Source organism: Mytilus californianus, unplaced genomic scaffold (genome assembly GCF_021869535.1).
Source record: "Mytilus californianus isolate M0D057914Y unplaced genomic scaffold, xbMytCali1.0.p SCAF_4, whole genome shotgun sequence".
In the NCBI taxonomy this organism is placed as follows: Eukaryota; Metazoa; Mollusca; class Bivalvia; order Mytilida; family Mytilidae; genus Mytilus; species Mytilus californianus.
Window position 1 is genome coordinate 60,531,793 of NW_026262690.1, and position 25,178 is coordinate 60,556,970.

At 30.1% G+C, this 25,178-nt stretch overlaps 1 protein-coding gene across 2 annotated transcripts in view; it reads right to left on the bottom strand.

Moving 5' to 3' along the window:
- Positions 1 to 535: 535 nt before the first annotated feature.
- Positions 536 to 25,178, bottom strand: part of LOC127698587 (calcineurin subunit B type 1) — a 34,856-nt gene continuing 10,213 nt past the window's right edge. Inside the window, exons 2-6 of one of the 2 annotated variants that reach the window (XM_052202104.1) lie at positions 13,404 to 13,443; positions 11,729 to 11,905; positions 11,098 to 11,157; positions 10,149 to 10,333; positions 536 to 7,929 (exon numbers count right to left, since the gene is read on the bottom strand). In XM_052202104.1, coding sequence (XP_052058064.1) covers positions 7,879 to 7,929; positions 10,149 to 10,333; positions 11,098 to 11,157; positions 11,729 to 11,905; positions 13,404 to 13,443 — 513 coding nt within the window. In that variant the 3' untranslated portion in view covers positions 536 to 7,878. Of the gene's footprint in view, positions 8,032 to 10,148; positions 10,334 to 11,097; positions 11,158 to 11,728; positions 11,906 to 13,403; positions 13,444 to 25,178 lie in introns of both variants that reach the window. The other variant, XM_052202105.1, reaches the window with a different exon arrangement.

Consider the following 25,178-nt stretch of genomic DNA (forward strand, 5'->3'; position numbering starts at 1 on the left):
ATGGTTAAATTTGTATCAGTAGTTTCAGAGAAGAAGATTTTTGTAAAAGATTACAAAAATTTACGAAAATTGTTAAAAATTGACTATTAAGGGCAATAACTCCTAAAGGGGTCGACTGACAATTTTGGTCATATCAACTTATTTGTAGATCTTACTTTGCTGAACATTATTGCTGTTTACAGTTTATCTCTATCTATAATAATATTCAAGATAATAACCAAAAACTGCAAAATTTCCTTAAAATTACCAATTCAGGGGCAGCAACCCAACAACAGGTTGTCAGATTTGTCTGAAAATTTCAGGGCAGATAGATCTTGACCTGATAATCAGTTTTACCTTATGTCAGATTTACTCTAAATGCTTTGGTTTCAGAGATATAAGCCAAAATCTACATTTTACCCCTATGTTCTATTTTTAGCCATGGTGGCCATCTTGGTTGGTTGGCGGGGTCATCGGACACATTTGGGACAGGTGAGCTAAAAAATCAAAATGATTATGGCCATGACTTAACATCATACCAAAAATTCAAATCAAATAAATTAGAAACTTTTAATTTTCAGTAATATTTGTGAGAGAAAAATACAAATAACACTGTAAATTTAATAACAGCATCAACTTGGAAATTTACAATATCAATATCTGACTGCTGTATATAAATATTGCTTTAAATATAAGTTATAATTAGACACAACATAAATACAACATTTACTTCTAGACAATCTCAAAACCATGCATTTTATGTTTGTGTATCAATGTTTTCTGATATTGAAAAGAACATGTCCACCAAATAATTTTGAAAATTTGTTCATATTCTGAGGAATAAGAAAATAAATTTCCCAAAAGAGGGTAAAGTCAAGTCATTTATTTGTAATACATAAAGTTCAATGTTAAACATATTTTTTTATAAACTATCTAATATCAATTATTTGTGTTGAGCTAACATTTGTTCATAGGTGTAGAATGAGCTCTACTTCAAAGGAAAAGGTTTACTTTTGGCAAAATATGGTCTTGAATTTCAAATTTTTAAAAGTTTAGCCCTTTGTAAAACTTCTCCTTTTACATAGACACTGCATTGTATGAAGGAGGAAGATTTACACCTACGTTTCAGAGGTGAAAAAATCCATCTCCCTTAATTTCTGAACTTTGTTATATTATATGCCCTGATTTGAGTATTTTATGAATTATTTTACCCAATGATAATTTAATTCCGAGCCTTTTCTAGTAAATGACATGACCAAAGCAAAGGTCATTTAAACTTTTAAACTTTGAAGGACTAAAACAATATGCCTTCCCATCAATCCAGTTAAATTTTTTTATTACAAACATTTTGGTGAACTTTTATCATTCAATGCTTTCCTTAAATCCAAAAATACTGCCCTAAACATATCTAACAGAATCTGATGTCTATGGCATCTGTGCATTATAATCGAAAAACATGATTTCAGTTATACATTTTAAGATTCAACAACCTGATTTTGCTTTAACACTTTCTAATTTTGTCAAACTGAAAACTTTTAAATATTTTTTTATAAGAATGAATTTGGTTGGTTGAACGACTGAAGAAAAATGAAATGCCTAACCAATGTTGATAGAACCCAAATCTAAATACAGGTTAAAAAAAAATTGAACTGAGCGAAAATATTGTAATACATCAAAACTGGGGTAAATCGTTTCTCCTACTGGTTAAGCATGTTTCAATAAGACATTTTAATTTCAAATATATAAACTGACTTAGTTACCTAGATAAATAGATGCAACCTTATTAGTTACAAGAAAATGATTTTCAGGAACAGACATAAAACTGAAACATACCAAAATGAACAGAAAATCAATAGTGTTTTAGACATTTAGAGGTGACAGAGTATAAGCTTAGTTGTGTACTGACCTCATTTATTTTTGGTACTCTATTTAAACATATTTCTATTCCTTATAATTATATATTTCATCATACAATATCTATATCTTCAATATTTTTTATAGTATTTCTAACATAAAGCTTGTTGAAAGCAATAATGAAGTAAAATATTTTTAAAAAATGGGAAAAAAACTCATTATTTGTATACAAATACATCACAATATCCAAAAAGACAACATATTGACAAAGCATTCAAAATTAATAAAATAAAATTTTACTATATCAATTAAGAGAAATTGTTTTTTGGAAAATATATTCCTATCTTTTTTCTTTATTACAATTTTTATTCTTTGTTACTTTCTTATATTTTTAATTTTTATTCATGATTTTTTGTGCAACATTTTCAAAGTCCATTCATACTAAAATGGTTAAGGAAGAAACTGAAGCATATTTATTCTATGTGAATTTCTGTTAAACATATGCTGGAAGACCAAATTTATATTTTTTGTGTTAAGGTACTTTTAATAAAAAGATATGCTAAAAGGCACATTCACCAAAAAAACATATGAGTATAAATTAACATGTAATTGACCTTAATTCCAAATTTTAATCCCTTGAAAATTTAATGCTTTTATCATTATGACTTAGACTGCTTTAAGATTAAAAAGACCTTACAAAAAAAACCTTGTAAAAAAAAGCATTCAAAAATTTCAAAATACTTCAGAAAACTTTGATACAAACAATATAAAGGAAACTCACACAAAAAAGCAAGCACTACAAATAACATTCAAATAAATTTTAGTATAAAAATTCTTATCAGAGATACTCAAATATAATTAGGCAACAGCTCAATGTGAAGGATGGCAGAAGTGTTTGGGAATATGGGAGTAACTGTTTTAATATATCTTTTTTGTGGTAAGATTTTGAAAATTAAAAATTGAAACCGAGGATCCAAGTTTTTTCAAGAATGATTTTTTTCAACTTAACTTTTGCTGCATGCAATTAAATTATTAACCGACTAAAAACCCATAACCACCACCTGAGATCGCAAATTTGTTGTTTTAACAACTAATGGAACCAGTTCCAAAACTAACTACATCATGACCAAAAAGAAGTCTGAAAGGACCAAACTCATAATTCAAAATATGTCCTCAAACCAAACTTTGTTATGTTCTTTATTACTCATCACTTTTCATATACCGAATTCAGGCTTGTATAGTCTGCAGTTTTATTCTTCAAAATTTAACCTGCCAGACAGGGGTGCGGACTATAGAGTACAAAAAGCAAGAAATAAGAGGAAAAATTACTTTGCAAGGTTTGTTTACGTTCAGCCATGTTTGTTATTGAAATTGTACAGGGTGCTCTTATCATTTTCAAAACTAATAATTTTACCTAATCCATATTAAAATGTAATTTTTATTCAATATCAAATATAAACTGTTAAATTTCAAAATTAAATGCTTCAATACAAATTTCCCTTTTTTTTTTTCACTGCATTGCTCAAAATAACCTGGAATCTGCTTGAATTTAACGGAACGAAAAAAGTTGAAGTCAACCAGGAACCAGCTTACCCATAACAAAGTAATAAACTAAAAAACGTAATTGGTTATTCATTCCATTTTGGTGTTTCATACTGATGCATGTGTTTTGTTTTAGCCTAAGATCCTTCAAACATTAATGTGATAGATATGTTAAACATTATTTACTCAAGGATGGAACTGTTTTACTTTCAAAGTTGTATTCTAGTGATATCTATTGAGTACAGATTTTCCGTACACTCACCATATTTATTTTTCATTTACATGTGCTATTTGAACATGCACAAGTTTCTAAATTGTTTTTTATGTGATTTTGACTTATTTTAAGACTTGAGAAGTGTTCTAGAATCATCTATAAGCATTTTCAACTTCTATTTGATGATGAAAATACCGCAAACGATCACACATAATTTGAAATTACTGGAGTTTCATTAGACGTTTTCTAACTTCAGTGGCGCAAAGGGGGTTGCGGACAATGTACCAATGCGAACTATACAAGGACGATTACGGTAGTAGTATTTTTCTCAATCTCAAACTACATTTTTAAATGGTTTTGTTGTTTGAGAAAGAAAATAATGACCAACAAAATACACTACAATCGTTGCCAAATAAATTAACGAATGAGCATGAACAATTACTCCCATACGCAGATATAATGATTATAGGTGTAAGGTGTCATTTCTTATATAAAGCAGATATACATTCTTGTATGTTCTAAGATCTGTGTTTGATTTAATTCTGAGGTATATCATTTCCATTCAGTTAAATATACAAGAGAGGTAGAAAGCAAAAAAAAAAATATAGTTACTACATTTCTGTATATACAGCAGAGACAGCTATTATAAGAAAAATCTGGACCTTAGGAAATGGAAATAAATTTACTAGTTACATTTAGTATCTACAATATAAAGTGCAGCAAAAAGTAGGAACTCATAAAGAGCTCAGAGAAAGAGCTATATCTGTTGCATTATAAACAAAAAAATACTTTTTAAAAAAAGTTTTAGTGTTCAAAATTCTTACAGTAACTTTACTAATAAAGTACAGTATCTGCTATTTGGTGACTTTAAATTTCCTAAGCAGCATTAAGTCTAATCCCTGATTTTCATTTACAGATTTATATCTATGCATAATTAATAGTTCTTTTCAAATTAAAAGTTTTTCACAATCTTGCAGAATAAAATTACTAGAATTTTTAGAATAAGCAACATACACAAAAATATGCAACTGTCATTCAAATACATATGAAATGAGCAAAAAAAAAATACAATATTTGTTGATACTATTTAGTATAAATATTTGCTATACAATAGCTAAGTAAACTTCAGATACAAACTTGAAAGACAAAATCATTTCAGAATTCCTGGAATGCATATAAATCAAATCTTTAAATCAAATTGTTCAGCTTTTTTTTGTTCTTAACTGGCTAGAAGAAATGACTATCAAACTGTCATCAGTACATACCATAAACAAATTAACAGTTAATATACTGAATTGCTCTCATTGGCAATTCAATCATAAAAAATAAAGGAAAATATAAATCTCTTTTATGTCTTGTGCATGCATTTTTTCCTCATAGCATGTTTTATATTTTCATTTTACATTAAACTGAAGTCATTACCAATGTAATGAAAACTACAAATCATTATTTTATTATAACATCATGAGTAAATTTATCTTCTTTTTTTATTTGAATGGTCATTCATATAAAAAAAAATATTTGTGTTACAATACTTTTTTTTTCCTGTAAATCATCATTCCACTATACACATGTAAATCAATATTTAAATTCTCATCCATGTGATCAACTTCCTAAAATATGAAACTTTTCTGTGAAGAAATAATGACAGTGTGAATTAATGTGAACTTTCAGAGGGACTCATTATATTGTATAACTAGTATGTTCAAAGCAATCTGTACAGCAAGGAATAGAGCAAAATATAATGTATAAAGCAATCTTTGTCTCAAAATAATAACAAAAACAAAAACAAAATATGTAACAATCCATTTGTTCAAACATTAAAACATTTAATAATCACAATAAAATATGCCCAGTATACAAACTGATGATTATAGCAAAAACAAACAGAATTCAACAATTATAAAATACAATATAACACTCACAGATAGAATTTTGTATTTATCAATTTAACAACAGTTTAGGCACATATAACACAATGTTAGTACTGGTAAGGATACAATGTTACAATAGTTGCACAAGTTTTCAAAGTATTAAAGGTTCCAGAAGTCTAGCTTCGTGGAATATATTTCCAATACATTTATAATTCATGAAATATCCAAAGATTCTGCCGTATATTTGTGTGTGTTGTCTTACTATCATAACTGCTTTTGTTTCTACTTAAACCTGGTCTTTAAAGAAGTCATATAACAACATTATCACACATTTCACAGAAAATATTTTGCCCAAATTTACTATTGACATAAAACAAATACCTGAAACAGACAAAATATGGCTTCTTTTGTTCTTAACACTTATGTATTAAATACTAATAAATAGCATCATAGTGTTATAAATTTCAAATCTTAAAAAGTTTCAAAATGAACCATCAAAGAAAAATAAATGGTTGTTTTCTGTGTAGAAATAAGAAAGGGTAAGAACAGGCTTTGTATAACTTAGTGATCGATCTGCATAATTGCAAGCCTTCCAAGAATTTTTATTTCACCTGACATAGTTTGTGGAATATAAGCAATTGTCCTTACCAATTTTGCTAACATTGATATGTCTGTAACTGTCTGTACATTATTACCCCCCTAAATAAGAAACTTTATTCAACCTAAACCATATTCACTTTTTAAGGTGAATTACTTTTGCTGCACCTGTCAGCTTGCTTAAATAAGAAAATGGAACCAATAAGTGTCTTTCAGGGTGTAAAAAATGTCAAACTAATTTTGGAGAGATATACGGCTAAGGCAATCTATGCCTTTGAGTATAAAAAATCCTTCCAACAAGTATAAAAGACTGTTCCAAATTTTATGGATTGGGTTGTAAAGAAGGGATAATTTTCCAGTGCCATAATGTAAAATAAAGGAAATATCTGTTAAATCATGTGATGCTTATGCATTTACATGATATATATCTAATGTTATTCTGTTATGTCACTTCAGTGGGTAAGTAGACCAACTTTTTTCCCTCAACCGTTAACAAATTACAAATTATTCCAAATTTTATATTCTCAGGTAAAATTATTCAGACCTTTAATGTTTTATTATTATGAGTTTGTCCTATGTTCCTTTAAAACAAAAGGTTGAAAAAAATTTGCCCATTAATTTTGAAATAGTAAAAGAAAAGTATTGTTAGTGTTTCTCAAAATACATACAAGCCTTGATAGACAAGTTTTCTTTAAGTACATTTATGGAAAAATATGCTGTATTCGATCAGCGCATTTAATTCATTTCAACTATATTCCATTTTCAATGATATGTAAAAAGCCTCATAAATTAGAGAAAAAAATGTAAAATGAACAATGGATATCTTACAAATGTAACTGCAATGAAAATCTTAGTTACATAATTTAAACATTCTTTCTACTTGCAATACAATTTTTCTCTCTAGTTTTTAAATCCCTTATAAAATATTGCAGACATTAAATAGGAGGAGTGATTCATGAGTATACTTTTGCTTTTTGTTCAACCTTATTCAATCTTAATTTTTCCTTTTTTTTCAGATGTCTCCTTCCATTATATCTTACATATCAAAATCTAAAACAACTTTTTAATTTGGGTTCATTGATATTTTATGTTTGTTTAACATTTGTCCAAACATAATTAGTTATTCTGTCTAAGAACCAATAAAATAAACAATGTCATTGCTACACATCTAAGTTTTACTTTTTTTTAATAGATTTATGTAAACATTTTCAGGGTTTTTTTTCCCCAACATTAAAAGATTATTTTTGCCCAAGGAATTTGAAGAGGTTTTCTGATAATGAGATATATTAAAAGTCACATTTATCTTTGTTTCATTATCCTACTTATAGTATAAAGAAGCAATTTACAGAAGTAAAATGAAAACAATACAAAATGCACTGACATACAAATGGAAATATGTTGCAAGCAAGATTATATTTCATTGATTCACACTTGAGCAGATCTTAGGTACCACCATTACATGTAAATTCAGCAAATAATGAAAAACATCAAATGTTGCTAATTTTTGCAAACTGAGACTCTATGAAATAAAAAACTTAGGTCCTAAATCAATGACTAGCTGCTTGATATTATGACATTAGTTTGTACTATGGATCATTTTCAATAAGTACACTAATCAACCTGATTTGCACTAGGAAGGTAAAAATGTCACACAAAAATTTTCATAAAAATGCAACAATTACAAACACTTAGTTCTATATATGAACAAAGGAGTTATGAAATTGTAAAAATATGGAAAATAATTACGCAAAAATACATAAATGGATTTGTCAACTGACAAAAAAATGTCATGGAAAAATTCAGACTACATTCAAATATTCAAATTTTACCAACTACCATCTTCTTATGAACATCCATAGTTCCTACGACCTGCAATAAAAATAAATACAAATGAACATAGAACGATTTAATGTCTCAAAGTATTCACACATCAACAACCATCTTCTTGTGGACATCCATATTCCCTACAACCTGAAAATAAAAGTAAAAAGTGTGTCTTACTTTTATTTGGGAAAACAATCTCCACAACATAATTTTACAACATTCACATATATTTACAAGCTGAAGCCAAATACTACAATTAATAAATGCTATGTGAAGGCAGGGAAGATTTAAGAGAATTAAAAAAATACTTAAAATGTTTTAAGTACCAATAAGTGATGGAATGTAAAATTATGAAGAGAAGATGACACACTTTTTATTTCATATATATTCTTTTGACAGTAAAGCCAGTCTTGCTTGCTGAAAGTAACAATCATATTAGTAGATCCTAGAAACATATTGGTCATTGGTTTAGGACTCCTTTTAAATAAAAAACAAATTGCTGTTTATGAATCAATGGATTTCCCTATCATTCTAATGCAATTAGTTTGTATGGATAATTTTGATTTGATGACAACATATATTTGTAGTGGGTAGAATCAATCACCATTTTGAATTCCAGAATTTTTTCAATAATTTGCAAAAAGTAACTTAGATTTATCTGAAAATGTTCTTTTTGTCCATTCTATTTCATTCTAAAACATACACAAAGCATTAAAAACAGCTGGTGTTTACTTTTAATGCCTGACACATACCTATGTAGTCTTCAGAGCTTTAAAGCATTTTGTATTTTATACATATTAAATTTTCAAATTGAAATAATGACTAAAACGGAACATTATTTTATTTTGCATTAGAATGAGTTAAGATATTGTTTAAGCTTGACCAAATGATAATGCCAGAATTCATAATAAATTTAGAATAAACATAAAGTACATTGACAGTAACAATAGATATGATTACAGCAATTCTTGATAAACATGCAGGCTATTCCAGATATAATGTATGAGGGTTGGTCACCACATAATATTTTTTTCTGTGGGTAATATGGGTGGAAGGAAATGTAATTCTGTAACAAATGAAAATATAAAATATAAACTGTCAAAACAGAGATATGTCACACCTTTTTTGTTATTTTGATAGTAAAATGCAAAAGTTGAAATTAAAATAGCAATATGTTAACATGTAAATTATGCAAAATATTCAAAATCAATGAACTATGACTGAAGGTACAAGGCCAATTAATCTCCATGGAAATGAGATGTGCCAATGCTTATACAACTGCATACTAAAAATCATATAAAAAGCAGTTCCCTTGAAACAGACCTAATTATAAACACAAACTTTAACATATAAACCTGGAATTGTTTTAAAGACATGATGGGGTGGGTCCAGGTAATCTCCATAGAAATGAGATTGGCCAATGCTTCTACAACTGTATAACAAATATAAATGACTTATCATAAGTGGTTCCCCTTAAACTGACCTTATCATAAACTTTAACATGTAAACTATGCAAAATTTCAAAGTCAATAGACCATGACTGAGGGGGTAGGGCCAAATAATTTCCATGGAAATGAGATGTGCCAATGCTTCAACAAATGCATACCAAATATCATTGATTTATCATTAGCAGTTCCCCTTAAACTGACAAAATCACACTAACTTTAACAAATTGAAAATGCAACTGTCAAAAACAGCATACCTAAGTCTCGCTTTTTTACTCCATCGAGGCGAGACAAAAACTGATTAAAAAATATTAATTATTAAACTACATAATACAATCAGCTCACAAACATGTGATAAAAGTTATGAACAAGTGCAACCTTCATCAATAAAAAAAGTCCATTGAAAGCAATTTCACTAAAATTGGAAAGTTTTTAATCCCTTTTTGGATTGTGTGTCCTGAGCAATTTTCTGATTTGGCTACTCACTGAATTCCTAATCATAGCCACAAAAACAACTGTTAAAGGAACAGTATTTCAAAAGTTTTATAGATTCTAAAAGGTAAGCATGTCTTCTTTTCAGTGCTTAACTGCTTTGGTTGTAAATCAAGTTTCTGTCCATGGTTTGAGGTGTGGTAAATGGAAAGTGGCCAAATCTGAAAATCACTCTGGACATAGTACCAAAAAGGGATTAGTAAGTCTCATAAATTGCAGAGATTGTCCATTTTATAAAAATGCATGATACTAAAAAGTAACTGGATATTAATTATCTACAAATAATTTCGTTTTCTAAAAGCAGTCAAAACCATCCATTATACTTACAGAACAAAATTCTTCGAATGATATTTTGCCATCACCATCAGTATCTGCATGTATAATGGTTTTATCTACAATCTGTTGTAGCTGAGTGTCTTTGAGATTATTTCCTACCATCATTTTAAGCACCTGGAACAGTTCTCCATTAGATATATATCCATCTTTATCCATGTCATATATCTTAAATGCAACTGAAATTATAAAGTCCAGATGGTAAGATGGAAATAAAGTTTCAAGAAATATGCAAATTATTTCTCTATGCCCTTCATCAACTAAATGCAACTGTGGATTTATTTATTTTTGGGGGTACCAATTTTCATGGATTCCGATTGAGGGAAAATTGTATTTTTTCAGTTTATTAAATCATGTCATTGTGATAAAACTAAGACTGCAACCCACTAAAGAAAAGTTAACCTTCGATGGTTCTGGCTATTCTGTTTCGGCCCTTTATGCTCTTAAAATGTTTTATATTACTAACTTAATGAAGCTTTCCAGAAAAATGTGTTATGTGCACAAAAACTTATTTTTTCTTAATACTGTTTTGGTATAGAGACTGTATACAATTGTGCCATAAGAGCATAAGGCTGTACCTTGAATAAAATCCCCATAATAAAACAATGAGAAAATAGTAAAAAAGTTAAAAGGGAAGTGGTGTAAACTAGCTGTAAAATTGTTATCAATTCCTTTTTATCATGTGAAGAAACTGGACTTTAAGAAGCATAAAAAAATGCCTCACTTGCCTCCATAAAACGAAACATAATGTAGTTACTTCATAAAGTTCCATAATAGCAAACTTGAGCTATCATATGATATGCTTAAAAATGTTCAATTACATAATGTGTTACCATTTTCAGTAAGATGATTCTTCATAACAAAAGCCAAACAAATATAACTTGGACAACACCTCAAAATAGGGTCAGTCAGCTGGTAATCTAGATTAAAGTATTGTACTTACATCTTAATTTAGATAATTTGTCTCCTTTAACACTAAATTGTGATACTCCTTCTATGAATTCTGTAAAAGAAAGATCTCATTATTAAAAGATAATACTTAACTCTTCTTAGATAGAGTTGTGAAATAGCATCTTAACTTTGGTCATTACCTAAAATGTATTGCAAGTCAAACAGATACATTATTTCAAAAATAAGTTGTGGTTCTGTATGACTCCTTCATCTCTACAATTTTTTTGCAGTTCTCAAATGTGATGTACCATCATATTTACACATATTTTAACACATCAATCTGTTCCTAAATTCTTCATTATTTACAGTTTTCTTTCATCGATCAATTTGGAATGAACTACTACCTTTTCTTTGTGTAAATTTTTTGTTTGTTTTAACACTGTGTATCATATTCAAACTGTAAAATACTAAAGCTAGTGAAAGGTTTTGTACAATTGAACAAGATTAATGTCATAATTTTCTTATAAAAATGTCGCAATAATAAGATTATAGTTTTCCCATTCTTCTTTCAATTTTTGTATAAATATTTGAGTATTATCAGTGACACAGAATCTGTTTTATAAACTAAACAGAATATCTTGATATTCAGTTAAAAGTGAAATATTTTTCTTTAAATAAATTACCTTTAAAATCTACTTCCCCATTACCATCTGTGTCAAATATATCTATAACTCGTTGTACTAAAGGATTCTGTTGTAATTCTGGTAATGACATAAACTCATCTACACTCAGTGATCCGGAGTTGTCCAAATCTAATTTACGAAACCGCTTGCCAAGTCTTTTAATTTCATCTGCATCAACTGATAAATATAGATCGTAATATTATATACAACACTGCACTTCAACATCAACCCTAAACGCAATATTTCAAGGATCCAACAAGTAGTATCAAACCATTTACAAATATTTTCATGTGTAAAAAGGAGCCACTTTTTAGTTATAGTAAATATGAAGAAAGCTAGTTTATCTGGAATTTCCTTTCTCACTCCAACTGATATTTGATTTAATTAATTCATCTAGACAGTAAGACCTCATTAATTTTTGAGCATGGTGAAGGTCTAATAGAGTAGGTTACAAATTGGTCCTAAAATTCCATGAACTTCAGTAATTTCTAGTAGCATTTGATGAAAGAATGTGTACAAGTATTGGACTAATTCAAAATCAACTACATGTAGCACTGAGGCAATGCAACTGTGTGAACAATAATGATGTCATAACTATGCATACATATGTATGATGAAAATCATTACTTAAACTTATACACATGTACATGTATTTGCCTACATTTGGATAGCTTGCAAAACTTATACACATGTACAATGTACATGTATTTGCCTACATTTTGATAGCTTTGCAAAAGACAACAATGGCAATGGACGATCATAATATTTTGTTGTGATGCGAATCCTACTCATAAACATCTTTTTATATACGATATAACAAATTTATTTTGCTGAAAGGATTTTGCCAATGTTTTTTTAAGATGGAAATAGACCCAAAAATTTATTTAAACACATAATATGGCTAAACACTAGTAAAATATCATACTTTTAAAGCTTTAAGCATGAACTTAAACAAACAGTTAACAGAAAAATGTCTAATCTAAATTTGCATATTAAGATGGTAAATAGTTGTTTTTACTGATATTGTCTTTTATGTAGATCTTGTATTGTTGATCATTTTTACCATTTCAACTTTTTAGTTATAGATTTAAGATGATAGGCAAAACTCAGAAAATATGTGAAAATAAGTTTGCATCAAATCATTTTCATGTAAGGAGTCATCTGAAAATTTTGTGAAATAGAAGGTTGATCTCGACATTTTAGGCATCTTTGTTAAACCACATTTTCTCTATCCATTCAGTTATCAAGATATGAGACAAAGCATGCATTTTACGTATATACCCTTTGATATTTTTAAAGTCATATGAAACGAGTTTCTTGGAATTATAGTGTTAAGGAATTTATTGAACTAATACATGTCTATATACTTTTATAATTAAATATGAACCATATTTTACATTTACTACAAATTTTAAAAAGTAAACCACAGTTTAAGTCAACATCCAATCTGTTCATTGCAAATAATAGCTCTAATAAATTTTTCAGTTTGTGTTGTAGATCTAGATCTATATATACGTGTAGCTACATGGAGAAAAACGTTTGAAATTTTTTATGAGATGGACATAGGCATCTCCTTATTTTATTTTAATATACAATAGAATACTTTTTCAAAGCTTTCTAAAACTTATTATTCTAACGTATCATTCAAATCATGTATACATCTACATGTACTTACAGTTCGAACATAATTCCAAAGGAAGCGATGCTTCATTTCCCTGAAACAGATGAAATAAAGTTAGAAAACGGAAACAAAAAATTTGTACTTGATCTTAGTTTTGTGGTAATGAATATTGTGTATAGGTTTCATAATGTTTGGTTGGGGCAAACTTAAGTTACAGAATGGAAACTAAAAATTTTGCAATCTTTCGATTTATAAAGGGGCATAACTCAATAATGATTAAAGTGACACTACCCAAATTCAACTTGATCTGTGTTTTATCAGTGGAAGTCAAAATTAAACATTGCATTGTATAAAGCATCGATTGTAGTTGATTCAACTATAATCATGGACAAAGGAAGATAACTCCAATTTTAATAAAATTACTTGATATTTAGAAGAAAATAAAATTGACGCCACCAAAATTCATACTTGATCTGTGTTTTGTGGTAATAAGCATTGTGTATAAGTTTCATAACATTTGGTTGAGGCAAACTAAAGTTAGAGAACGGAAAAGATAAATTCAGCAATTTTCTATTTGTAAAGGGGCATAACTCTAGAACAGTAAAAAAGATGCCACCAAAATTCAAACTTGATCTGTGTTTTGTGGTAATAAGTATTGTGTATAAGTTTCATAACATTTGGTTGAGGCAAACTAAAGTTAGAGAACGGAAACCAATTTTGGGAGGTACGTACGTTCGTATGTACGTATGGTTAAACTCAATACCCCCTCCGCTATGGCGGGGTCATAAAAACAATTAGTTGTATAGATAATGACTGGGGACTGGAGGCTGCTTTAATAACAAGAAACTACACATTATTTGCTTGTTATGTATTTGAAATAATGTAAGATTGGTATATTAAATAGACCATTCCTTTTGTATGATTCAGTCTATTTACAATGTAGATGAATAATATTGGCGCATTAATTGTACTCCATTCAAATGTATTAAAAGGGTTTTTAAGCACATACATACGTATATATATACTCATTAAAACAATATAGTAGAAGATTAAAAACACTTATGACAATATAAGAGGAGCATTAGATCCTCATGCGCTCAAAATCCCCCATGGAGATTTTGAAAAGTTGGCAGGTATGCCATTAGTCAGGCCATAATCTTGCTGGCAAAATGACGATTTAAGTTGCCAAAGAATTTTGAAAATTGCTAAAACTCGCCAGCCAACTGACTACAAGGCAAGGTCAATTCGCTATCAAAATTATTATAAGGGAGACAACTTGTGATTTACAAGTCGCACAGGTACTGTAAACCAAAATGGCGACTAACATGGAAATTCAATGTTATTTTCACAACGATCAAGGACTCAGGGTTGGCAAACTATTACCCGGGTCCAGGTTTTCCCGGGCTGTGCATGCGCAATACTCCTAGAAACGGGTAATACTGGACAATACTGGGTAATATGATTTTTGAAGCTTATTTTTACACAGAATAGTAAAGACTTGTTGTAGTTTAATAGTATTATAGCTAAATAAATACATTTTATACAGATAACCATTGAGAGTCAGTCCTGAAGATTGAAAATTCAATTTCTTCCTTTTCTTCACTAATTCTAGAATACAAGTTTTGGACATTTCAGGATACCTTGTTAATTTCCAAGCTTTGTTTCAATATTAAATCTAAGTTGAAAAAAGCATTTGATTGCAGTGTGTAAGTGAATTGTAAATTTTAATTGTTTTACAATCATATTGCTAAATAAACACCCTAAGGGGAAAGGTCATGAACACTAATAGAAATCAAAAGGCTGATTATTGCTATATAAACAAATCTGTATTATAATCTGAATAATTACTTATTAATTGGTGATGTACATAAACATATGCTAAAACTTAGTAAACTTTTTTTGTAATGAACAAAAAATGTTTAAAAGTAATTTTCCTTCCATAGAATTGTTAATTCTTAATATTAGCAAAAGTCCATTACTGGACTTCTGATATTAGTTATATTTATTAAAAAAACAAATTGAAGTCTTTGACTTTTTATTGCATTTGTGATTAATCACTGAATCCTCTTTAAAATTCAGGGCAGTATTTCATATTACCCAGTATTGCCCAGTATTACCTGGTAAAACCCAGTAAAACCTGGGTTTTCCCAGTATTTCCCACTGGGATCGTCAATACTCATAAAACCCGGGGTTTTGGCCAACCCTGCAAGGACTAAAACTGTCGACGATTAGGTGAAATAAATACGACAGCAACTTTGAACATTCTCAGATTTAACATTCAAAACTTTTAAAACGGGAAACAGAGCGACTGTTTGAATTATCATTTTATGATAAATTTCGTCACTCAGATAATTTGTTTTCAGTATTTTTATTTAATACGAGTCAATCAGTTGTACTATTCAGTAGCATAGGGGGTGGAAATTAACAGGTTTTCTCTCTATTTTTTCTATTCATTGATAAAAATTGAAATGCAAAAACTAAAAGTAAAAAAAAAAAGCCGATGAATAATTTGATTGCAAACATACGACGCATGGTCAGCTTGTTATCAGCAATGTGTTTTTTCCATGACCAACTTGTTAATAAGAGAAATATCTTTTATAACAGAAATAATAATAAACTGCTTTGCTGAGCGCAGCTGGATACGCCCGCAGAGGTCCAACCCTGAACAGTTGGGTCAAAAGTGGACACAATATTCAAGCTTGATACAGGTCTGAATTTGGATTGTAATTAAATATTTGACATATTATAGGTTTCTGAATAAATGTAGTCAAAGAACTTGAAATTGGTTATATGAATTGAATTTATATCCAATTAAAGATTTCTTGCTGTTGTGCAATACACTGTGCTGTTGCGCAATACTTAGTAAATCTCTTGTCAGACTAAAAACAAATAAAGTTCAATTAATTCTCAATGTCATATTAGAAATTTATGAAAATGTAAAGGGAGCCTACATCAATAGATATAAACAATTCACCAAAGTTTCATGAGAATTGCTGACAGTATTTTTGAGTTATTGTCTGAAAACTGGAAAATCCACCCTTTTTTAATGAATAAAACCCCATAACTCAGAAATGTAAAATGTAAAATTTATAAAATTCTAAATGGAGCTTACATCAATAGATATAAACAATTCACCAAAGTTTCATAAGAACTGCTGAAAGCATTTTGATTTTTTGTCCGAAAACTGGAAAATCCCCCTTTTTTTATGAAAAAACCCTCTAACTCGGAAACGTAAAATCTATAATATATAAAAATCGAAAGGGAATTCATGTCAATAGATATAAACAATTCACCACAATTTCTTGCAAGTTGGTGAAAGCATTCTTGAGTAATTGTCCGAAAACTGGAAAATCCCCCTTTTTTTTATTGAATAAAACCCCATAACTCGCAAACGTAAAATCTAAAATTTATAAAAAACGAAAGGGAGCTCACGTCAATAGATATAAACAATTCCCCAAAGTTTTATGCAAATTGGTTAAAGCATTTTTGAGTTAATGTCCGACATGTTGACGACGGACGGACAGACGGACGGACAACGGTATACCATAATACGTCCCGTAAACGGGCGTATAAAAATTAGTTCTTTATCAGTTAATTTATATGTGCTTGACAGATATCTTCTTTTATAGGACTATAACCATTACAACTGATATGATGTCCTGGACATTCAATAATGTTTTACTAAATTATGACAAAAAGTGGTGATATAAAAGCCAAGTCATCAGAAAAACTGTGAGTCATATTTTTCTTGAATTAAAAAATAAATTGAGGCAGATGCACACAAGAATAATGCATGATATACAAGCAACACATTTTATTGAAATTTAATTCAAGTTGACAGTACACATGATATGACTAAATACATGTAAATAACATCTATATTGTCTAAATATTTATATTAAGAATCTTGTATGTACATACAAACTCATTTAAAAACACTGCAAGTATCTTTTAATTGCATGTATAAAACAATTTCCTTAATGATAAGCACGAAAACACTATGCAGCCGAAACAGTAATGGAATTTCGCTTCTCTAAGAAGTTGACCACTTCTCTCTCTCCAAAATCCTAGATTAGGCCCTGCTTAGATTCCTCAATTGTCATGATTGTGCTGTTTCACATTTTTCATGTTGGGGCCTTTTATAGCGGACTATATAAAAAAAAAATTTAATTTCTGAAATTTTTTTCACCTCCTTTTCCAAAAAAGCCATCTAAATACATCATAAAAGTCTTAAAAAAAGACATACATCATGGCTAAAATTAATATATTAAATATTCCTTGATGATCATTTTTAAATAGTAACTTCTAAAAATAAATTGACAGCTAATCACCTCAAGACAATACAACATTTCTTTATGCATAATTCAAAAGCAGTGTAAGGGAGGTAATCCAAACATAACATTGTACTTTTTTTTTAATTGTCCTTTAACCAGGAAACCCTTGTTTTTCCCCCTTTTATGCCCCTTATTCCTAAACGGTTTGAGCCATCACCCCCAAAGCCAATCCTAACCATCCCTTTGTGGTATGGAAACTTGTGGTATAATTTCAGAGAGATCCATACACCGTTCCACAAGTTATTGTCTGGAAACTGGAATAAACTGCTTCGTTGAGCGCAGCTGGATACGCCCGCAGAGGTCCAACCCTGAACAGTTTGGGCAAAAATGGACACAACATTTAAGCTTGATACAGGTCTGAATTTGGATTGTAATTAAATATTTGACATATTAAAGGTTTCTGAATAAATAAATTTATATTCAATTATGATTTTTGCTGTTGTGCAATACACTGTGCTGTTGCGCAATACTTAGTAAATCTGTGGTCAGGCTATAAACAAATAAAGTTCAATTTCTTCTCAATGTCATATTTGAAATTTATGAAAATCAATAGGGAGATTACATCAATAACTATAAATAATTCACCAAAGTTTCATGCAAACTGCTTAAAACATTTTTGAGTTATTGTCCAATAAACTGCTTCGCTGAGCGCAGCTGGATACACCCGCAGAGGTCCAACCCTGAACAGTTGGGGCAAAAATGGACACAATATTTAAGCTTGATACAGGTCTGAATTTGGATTGTATTAAATATTTGACATATAATAGGTTTCTGAATAAATGTAGTCAAAGAACTTGAAATTGGTTATATGAATTGAATTTATATTCAATTAAAGATTTCTTGCTGTTGTGCAATACACTGTGCTGTTGCGCAATACTTAGTAAATCTGTTGTCAGACTATAAACAAGTAAAGTTCAACTTATTCTCAATGTCAAATTAGAAATAAATGAAAATGTAAAGGGAGCTTACATCAATAGATATAAACAATTCACCAAAGTTTCATAAAAACTGCTGAAAAGCATTTTTGATTTTTTGTCTGAAAACTGGAAAATCCCCCATTTTTTATGAATAAAACCCTGTAACTCGGAAACGTAAAATCTAAAATATATAAAAATCGAAAGGCAGCTCATGTCAATAGATATAAACAATTCACCACAATTTCTTGAAAGTTGGTGAAGGCATTCTTGAGTTATTGTCCGAAAACTGGAAAATCCCCATTTTTAATGAATAAAACCCCACAACTCGGAAAAGTAAAATCTAAAATTTATAAAAAAAGAAAGGGAGCTCACATCAATAGATATAAACAATTCACCAAAGTTTTATGCAAATTGGTTAAAGCGTTTTTGAGTTAATGTCCGACATGTTGACGACGGACGGACAACGGTATACCATGATACGTCCCGTAAACGGACGTATAAAAACTGGAAAATTCCCCCTTTTTAATGAATAAAACCCCATAACTCAGAAATGTAAAATCTACAATTTATAAAATTCTAAAGGGAGCTTATATCAACAGATATAAACAATTCACCAAAGTTTCATGAGAACTGCTGAAAGCATTTTTTAGTTATTGTCCGAAAACTGGAAAATCCCCCTTTTTATGAATAAAACCCTGCAACTCATAAACATAAAAACTTAAATGTATAAAAATCGAAAGGGAGCTCATGTCAATAGATATAAACAATTCACCAAAATTTCTTGCCAGTTGGTGAAAGCATTCTTGAGTCATTGTCGGAAAACTGGAAAATCCCCCCTTTTTTAATGAATAAAACCCAAAAAAAACTCAGAAACGGTAAAATCTGAAATTTATAAAACAAGAGTGGACACACTGAAATGTCTCGCCTGTTTTAGTGTTCATAATTGAATTTATGTTGAAAGTAAAAAAATTAAGTTTATATAAGCTTTACATTAAATTAACATTTTAAAGATGAATGAACATGAAGTCAAGGTGAGATAAACCCTATCAGACAAACATGTAGCCGTACAATCATTCCATACACCAAGTTTATTTAACATATATTGCCTAAAGTATCTTAGAAACAAACCTCATTGAGGAAACTGAACTTTTAGAAACAAGAGGCTCTAAAGAGCCTGTGTCGCTCACCTTGGTCTATGTGCATATCAAACAAAGGACACAAATGGATTCATGACAAAATTGTGTTTTGGTGATGTGATGTGTTTGTAGATCTTACTTTACTGAACATTCTTGCTCCTTACTATTATCTCTATCTATAATGAACTTGGCCCAGTAGTTACAGTAGAAAATATTATGTAAAAATTTACAAAAATTTACAAAATTTATGAAAGTTGTAAAAAATTGACTATAAAGGGCAATAACTCCTTAAGGGGACAATTGACAATTTTGATCATGTTGACTTATTTGTAGATCTTACTTTGCTGTACATTATTGCCGTTTACAGTTTATCTCTATCTATAATAATATTCAAGATAATAACCAAAAGCTGCAAAATTTTCTTAAAATGACCAATTCAGTGGCAGCAACCCAACAACGTGTTGCCTGATTGGTCTGAAAATTTCAGGGCAGATAGATCTTGACCTAATGAACAGTTTTATCCTCGTCAGATTTGCTCTACATGCTTTGGTTTCAGAGATATGAGCCAAAAACTGCATTTTACCCTATGTACTATTTTTTAGCCATGTCGGCCATCTTGGTTGGTTGGTGGGGTCATCGGACACATTTTTAAAACTAGATACCCTAATGATGATTGTGGACAAGTTTGGTTAAATTTGTTTTAGTAGTTTCAGAGGAGATGATTTTTGTAAAAGATAACAAAAATTTACGAAAAATGGTTAAAAATTGAATATAAAGGGCAATAACTCCTTAAGGGGTCAACTGACCATTTTGGTCAAGTTGACTTATTTGTAGATCTTACTTTGCTGAACATTATTGTCGTTTACAGTTTATCTCTATCTATTATAATATTCAAGATAACCAAAAACAGCAAAATTTCCTTAAAATTACCAATTCAGAGGCAGCAACCCAACAACGGGTTGTCAGATTCATCTGAAAATTTCAGGGCAGATAGATCTTGACCTGATAAACAATTTTACCCCATGTCAGATTTGCTCTAAATGCTTTGGTTTCGGAGATATTAACCAAAATCTACATTTTACCCCTATGTTCTATTTTTAGCCATGGCGACCATCTTGGTAGGTTGGCGGGGTCATCGGACACATTTTTTAAACTAGATACTTGAATGATGATTGTGTTTAAGTTTGGGTGCATTTGGCCCAGTAGTTTCAGAGGAGAAGATATTTGTAAAAGTTTACGGACGACGGACGCAAATTGATGAGAAAAGCTCACTTGACCTTTCAGGTCAGGTAAGCTAAAAACAGCATCATAAAATCACATGGGATACACTTTTGGCTAATAAATCACAGGCAAATATAGCAACAACATTTGAGTAAATAAAATCGCATTATACAAATTTTTTTTTTGAAACATTAAGTCAAATGACTACTAAAAGCAAACTTTGAAATTTCTTATGAAATAATTCTTCATCTAGATTTAAGGTTCATCAGAAGGGATTGACAAATATGGCCATTTTTTTTTTTATTTCCTCTTGAGTACAGACAAACCTGTGCACAAGGAAAAGTTTTAAGCCATTGCAGAAACTGGATAAATATTTGTCAATTCCTTGAGATGAACCTGAAAGACCATCCCACCCCAATAAAAAAAAAACAAACTAAAATTATCTTCAATCTTTGATCAAAATATTGTAAAAAGTCATATTTTCATATTATCTATTTATCTATTTATGTTGCTATGCTAAAATATTTTTTACTTATCTCAATACTTATCTTATTTCATATGTATCAAAAATCAGTAAATGTGATTCTGTTGTGCAAACAAAATTTCAAAAGTTCTTCAATCTGTACATATTCAGCCAATTAATCTTTATGAAGGGACTGGAGTGAACTGTATTCTATGTTAAACATTCATGCATGAGTGACCTTATTTTAACATTTTCACACCTTCCAATGTTTTTGTTAATCACGGTTTAGTAATAATCCCTTAAAAGTTTTTATTATTTATTATCATTATTAATGTTATTTAAAGATTTTTATAAAATAATCTATTTCAATGTAAGTAATCAGCAGTTAAATAATAAAATACATTCCATACACCAAATATAGTTGACCTATTACTTATAGCATCTGAGAAGAAGACCAAACAACAGAAACTTAACATTGACCAATGAACCATGAAAATAAGCTCAAGGTCAGATGAAACCTGTCAGACAGACGTGCACATCTTACAATCATTCCATACACCACATATAGTTGACCTATAACTTATAGTATCTGAGAAGAGGACCAAACAAGAGCAACTTAACATTGACCAATGAACCATGAAAATGAGGTCAAGGACAAATGACACCTGCCAGACAGACATGTACACCTTACAATCATTCCATACACCAAATATAGTTGACCTATTGCTTATAGTATTAGAAAAACAGACCAAAACACAAAAACTTAACATTGACCAATGAACCATGAAAATAGGTCAAGGACAAATGACACCTGCCAGACAGACATGTACACCTTACAATCATTCCATACACCAAATATAGTTAACCAATGGCTTATAGTATTAGAATAAAATGCTTCGCTGGGGCGCAGCTTGATACGACCGCAGAGGTCGAACCCTGAACAGTTGGGGCAAGTATGGACACAACATTCAAGCTTGATACAGCTCTGAATTTGGATTGTCATTAAATATTTGACACAGCATAGGTTTCTGACACAGAAAGAATGTGGTCTAAGAACTTGAATTTTTTTAATTTACCTATTATGGTCCAATGTCCAAAATCAAAATACATGGTTAGATTCAGCATATCAAAGAACCCCATATATTCAATTTTTGTTAAAATCAAACAAAGTTTAATTTTGGACCCCAACTTGGACAAACTTGAAAACTGGGCCCATAATCAAAAATCTAAACACATGTTTAGATTCAGCATATCAAAGAACCCCAAGAATTCAATTTTTGCTAAAATCAAACTAAGTTTAATTTTGGACCCTTTGGACCTTAATGTAGACCAATTTAAAAAACGGGACTTAAAATTAAAAATCTAAATACACGGTTAGATTTGGAATATCAAAGAATCCCAATAATTCAATTTTTGATGAAATCAAACAAAGTTTAATTGTGGACCCTTTTGACCTCAATATGAACCAATTTGATAGCGGGGCCCACAAATAAAAATTCTAAATTCATGGTTAGATTCAGCATATCAAAGAACCCCATATATTCAATTTTTGTTGAAATCAAACAAAGTTTAATTTTGGACCCCAACTTGGACCAACTTGAAAACTGGGCCCATAATCAAAAATCTAAACACATGTTTAGATTCAGCATATCAAAGAACCCCAAGAACTCAATTTTTGTTAAAATCAAACTAAGTTTAATTTTGGACCCTTTGGACCTCAATGAAGACCAATTTAAAAAACGGGACCCAAATTAAAAATCTAAAAACACGGTTAGATTTGGCATATCAAAGAACCCCAATAATTCAATTTTCGATGAAATCAAACAAAGTTTAATTTTGGACCCTTTTGACCTCAATATGAACCAATTTGATAGCGGGGCCTACACATAAAAAATCTAAATACATGGTTAGATTCAGCATATCAAAGAACCTCATATATTCAATTTTTGTTGAAATCAAACAAAGTCTAATTTTGGACCCCAATTTGGACCAACTTGAAAACTGGGCCCATAATCAAAAATCTAAATACATGTTTAGATTCAGCATATCAAAGAACCCCATATATTCAATTTTTGTTGAAATCAAACAAAGTTTAAATACTGGACCCTATCTTGGACCAACTTGAAAACTGGGCCCATAATCAAAAATCTAAACACATGTTTAGATTCAGCAAATCAAAGAACCCCAAGAATTCAATTTTTGTTAAAATCAAACTAAGTTTAATTTTGGACCCTTCGGACCTCAATGTAGACCAATTTAAAAAACAGGACCCAAAATTAAAAACCTAAATACATGGTTAGATTTGGAATATCAAAGAACCCCAATAATTCAATTTTAGATGAAATCAAACAAAGTTTAATTTTGCACCCTTTTGACCTCAATATGAACCAATTAGATAACGGGGTCCACAAATAAAAAATCTAAATACATGGTTAGATTCAGCATATCAAAGAACCCCATATATTCAATTTTTGTTGAAATCAAACAAAGTTTAATTTTGGACCCCAATTTGGACCAACTTGAAAACTGGGCCAAAAATCAAAAATCTAAATACATGTTTAGATTCAGCATATCAAAGAACCTCATATATTCAATTTTTGCTAAAATCAAACAAAGTTTAATTTTGGACCCTTTGGACATTAATGTAGACCAATTTGAAAACTGGACCCAAAATTAAAAATCTAAATACACTGTTAGATTCGGCATAACAAATAAATAAATGTGATCAAAGATTTTACAAATCTAATGCGCCATACTGTGCAATTAAAGATTACTTCTTGAAATTTTTCAATATTTGAAATTTGAAAAAAAAATAATATTTGAAGAATAATTCTTTTTAATTTCTGAAATCTGAAATGAGAAAAAATTGGCCCCCCACAATTTCTTTTTATCCCCCCCCCCCTCCTTTTTCCCCCAAAAAAATTCTTTCCCTCAAGATATGGTCATAATCTCAATTCAAATTTCCAATGGAGTTGGCAACCATAATTACCCATTTAAATTTACCATAGTGCTAACTTAATCTATTTTATAATAGAATTAATAAAAATATAGTGTCAAATCTTTCATATGGATTTTTTTGTAAAAAAAAAAGATGAAAACATTTGCAGATATTTTTACTGGTCTTCCTTTATAAATATGCATTTCTTTAAACATAATTTAAAAGCAGTGCAAGGGAAGTAACCAAAACGTTGTATTTGGATTACCTCCCTTACACTGTTTTAGATTATCTTTATTGTTCATTAACCATTACTTTATACATAATTTAAAAGCAGTGTAAGGGAGATAATTTCAATGATGTATTTGATTTATCTCCCTTACACTGCTTTAAATTATGTTTTGTACTAAAGTATTTGTCCATTAACCAGGACAACCTTGTTTTTCCCCCTTTTTTGCCCCTAATTCCTAAACGGTTTGAGCCATAACCCCCCAAAGCAAATCCTAACCATCCCTTTGTGGTATGGAAACTTGTAGTATAATTTCAGAGAGATCCATACACCGTTCCACAGTTATTGTCTGGAAACTAGAAAATGCTCATTTTTGGCCCCTTTTTGGCCCCTAATTCCTTAACTGTTGGTACCATAACCCCCAAAATCAATCCCAACCTTCCTTTTGTGGTATTTAACCTTATGGTCAAATTTCAAAAAGATCCATTCACTTAAACTAAAGTTAGAGTGCGAAAACCAATATGTATTCGGACGACGACGCCGGACGACGACGACGACGACGACGCCATCGTCATACCAATATACGACCACAAA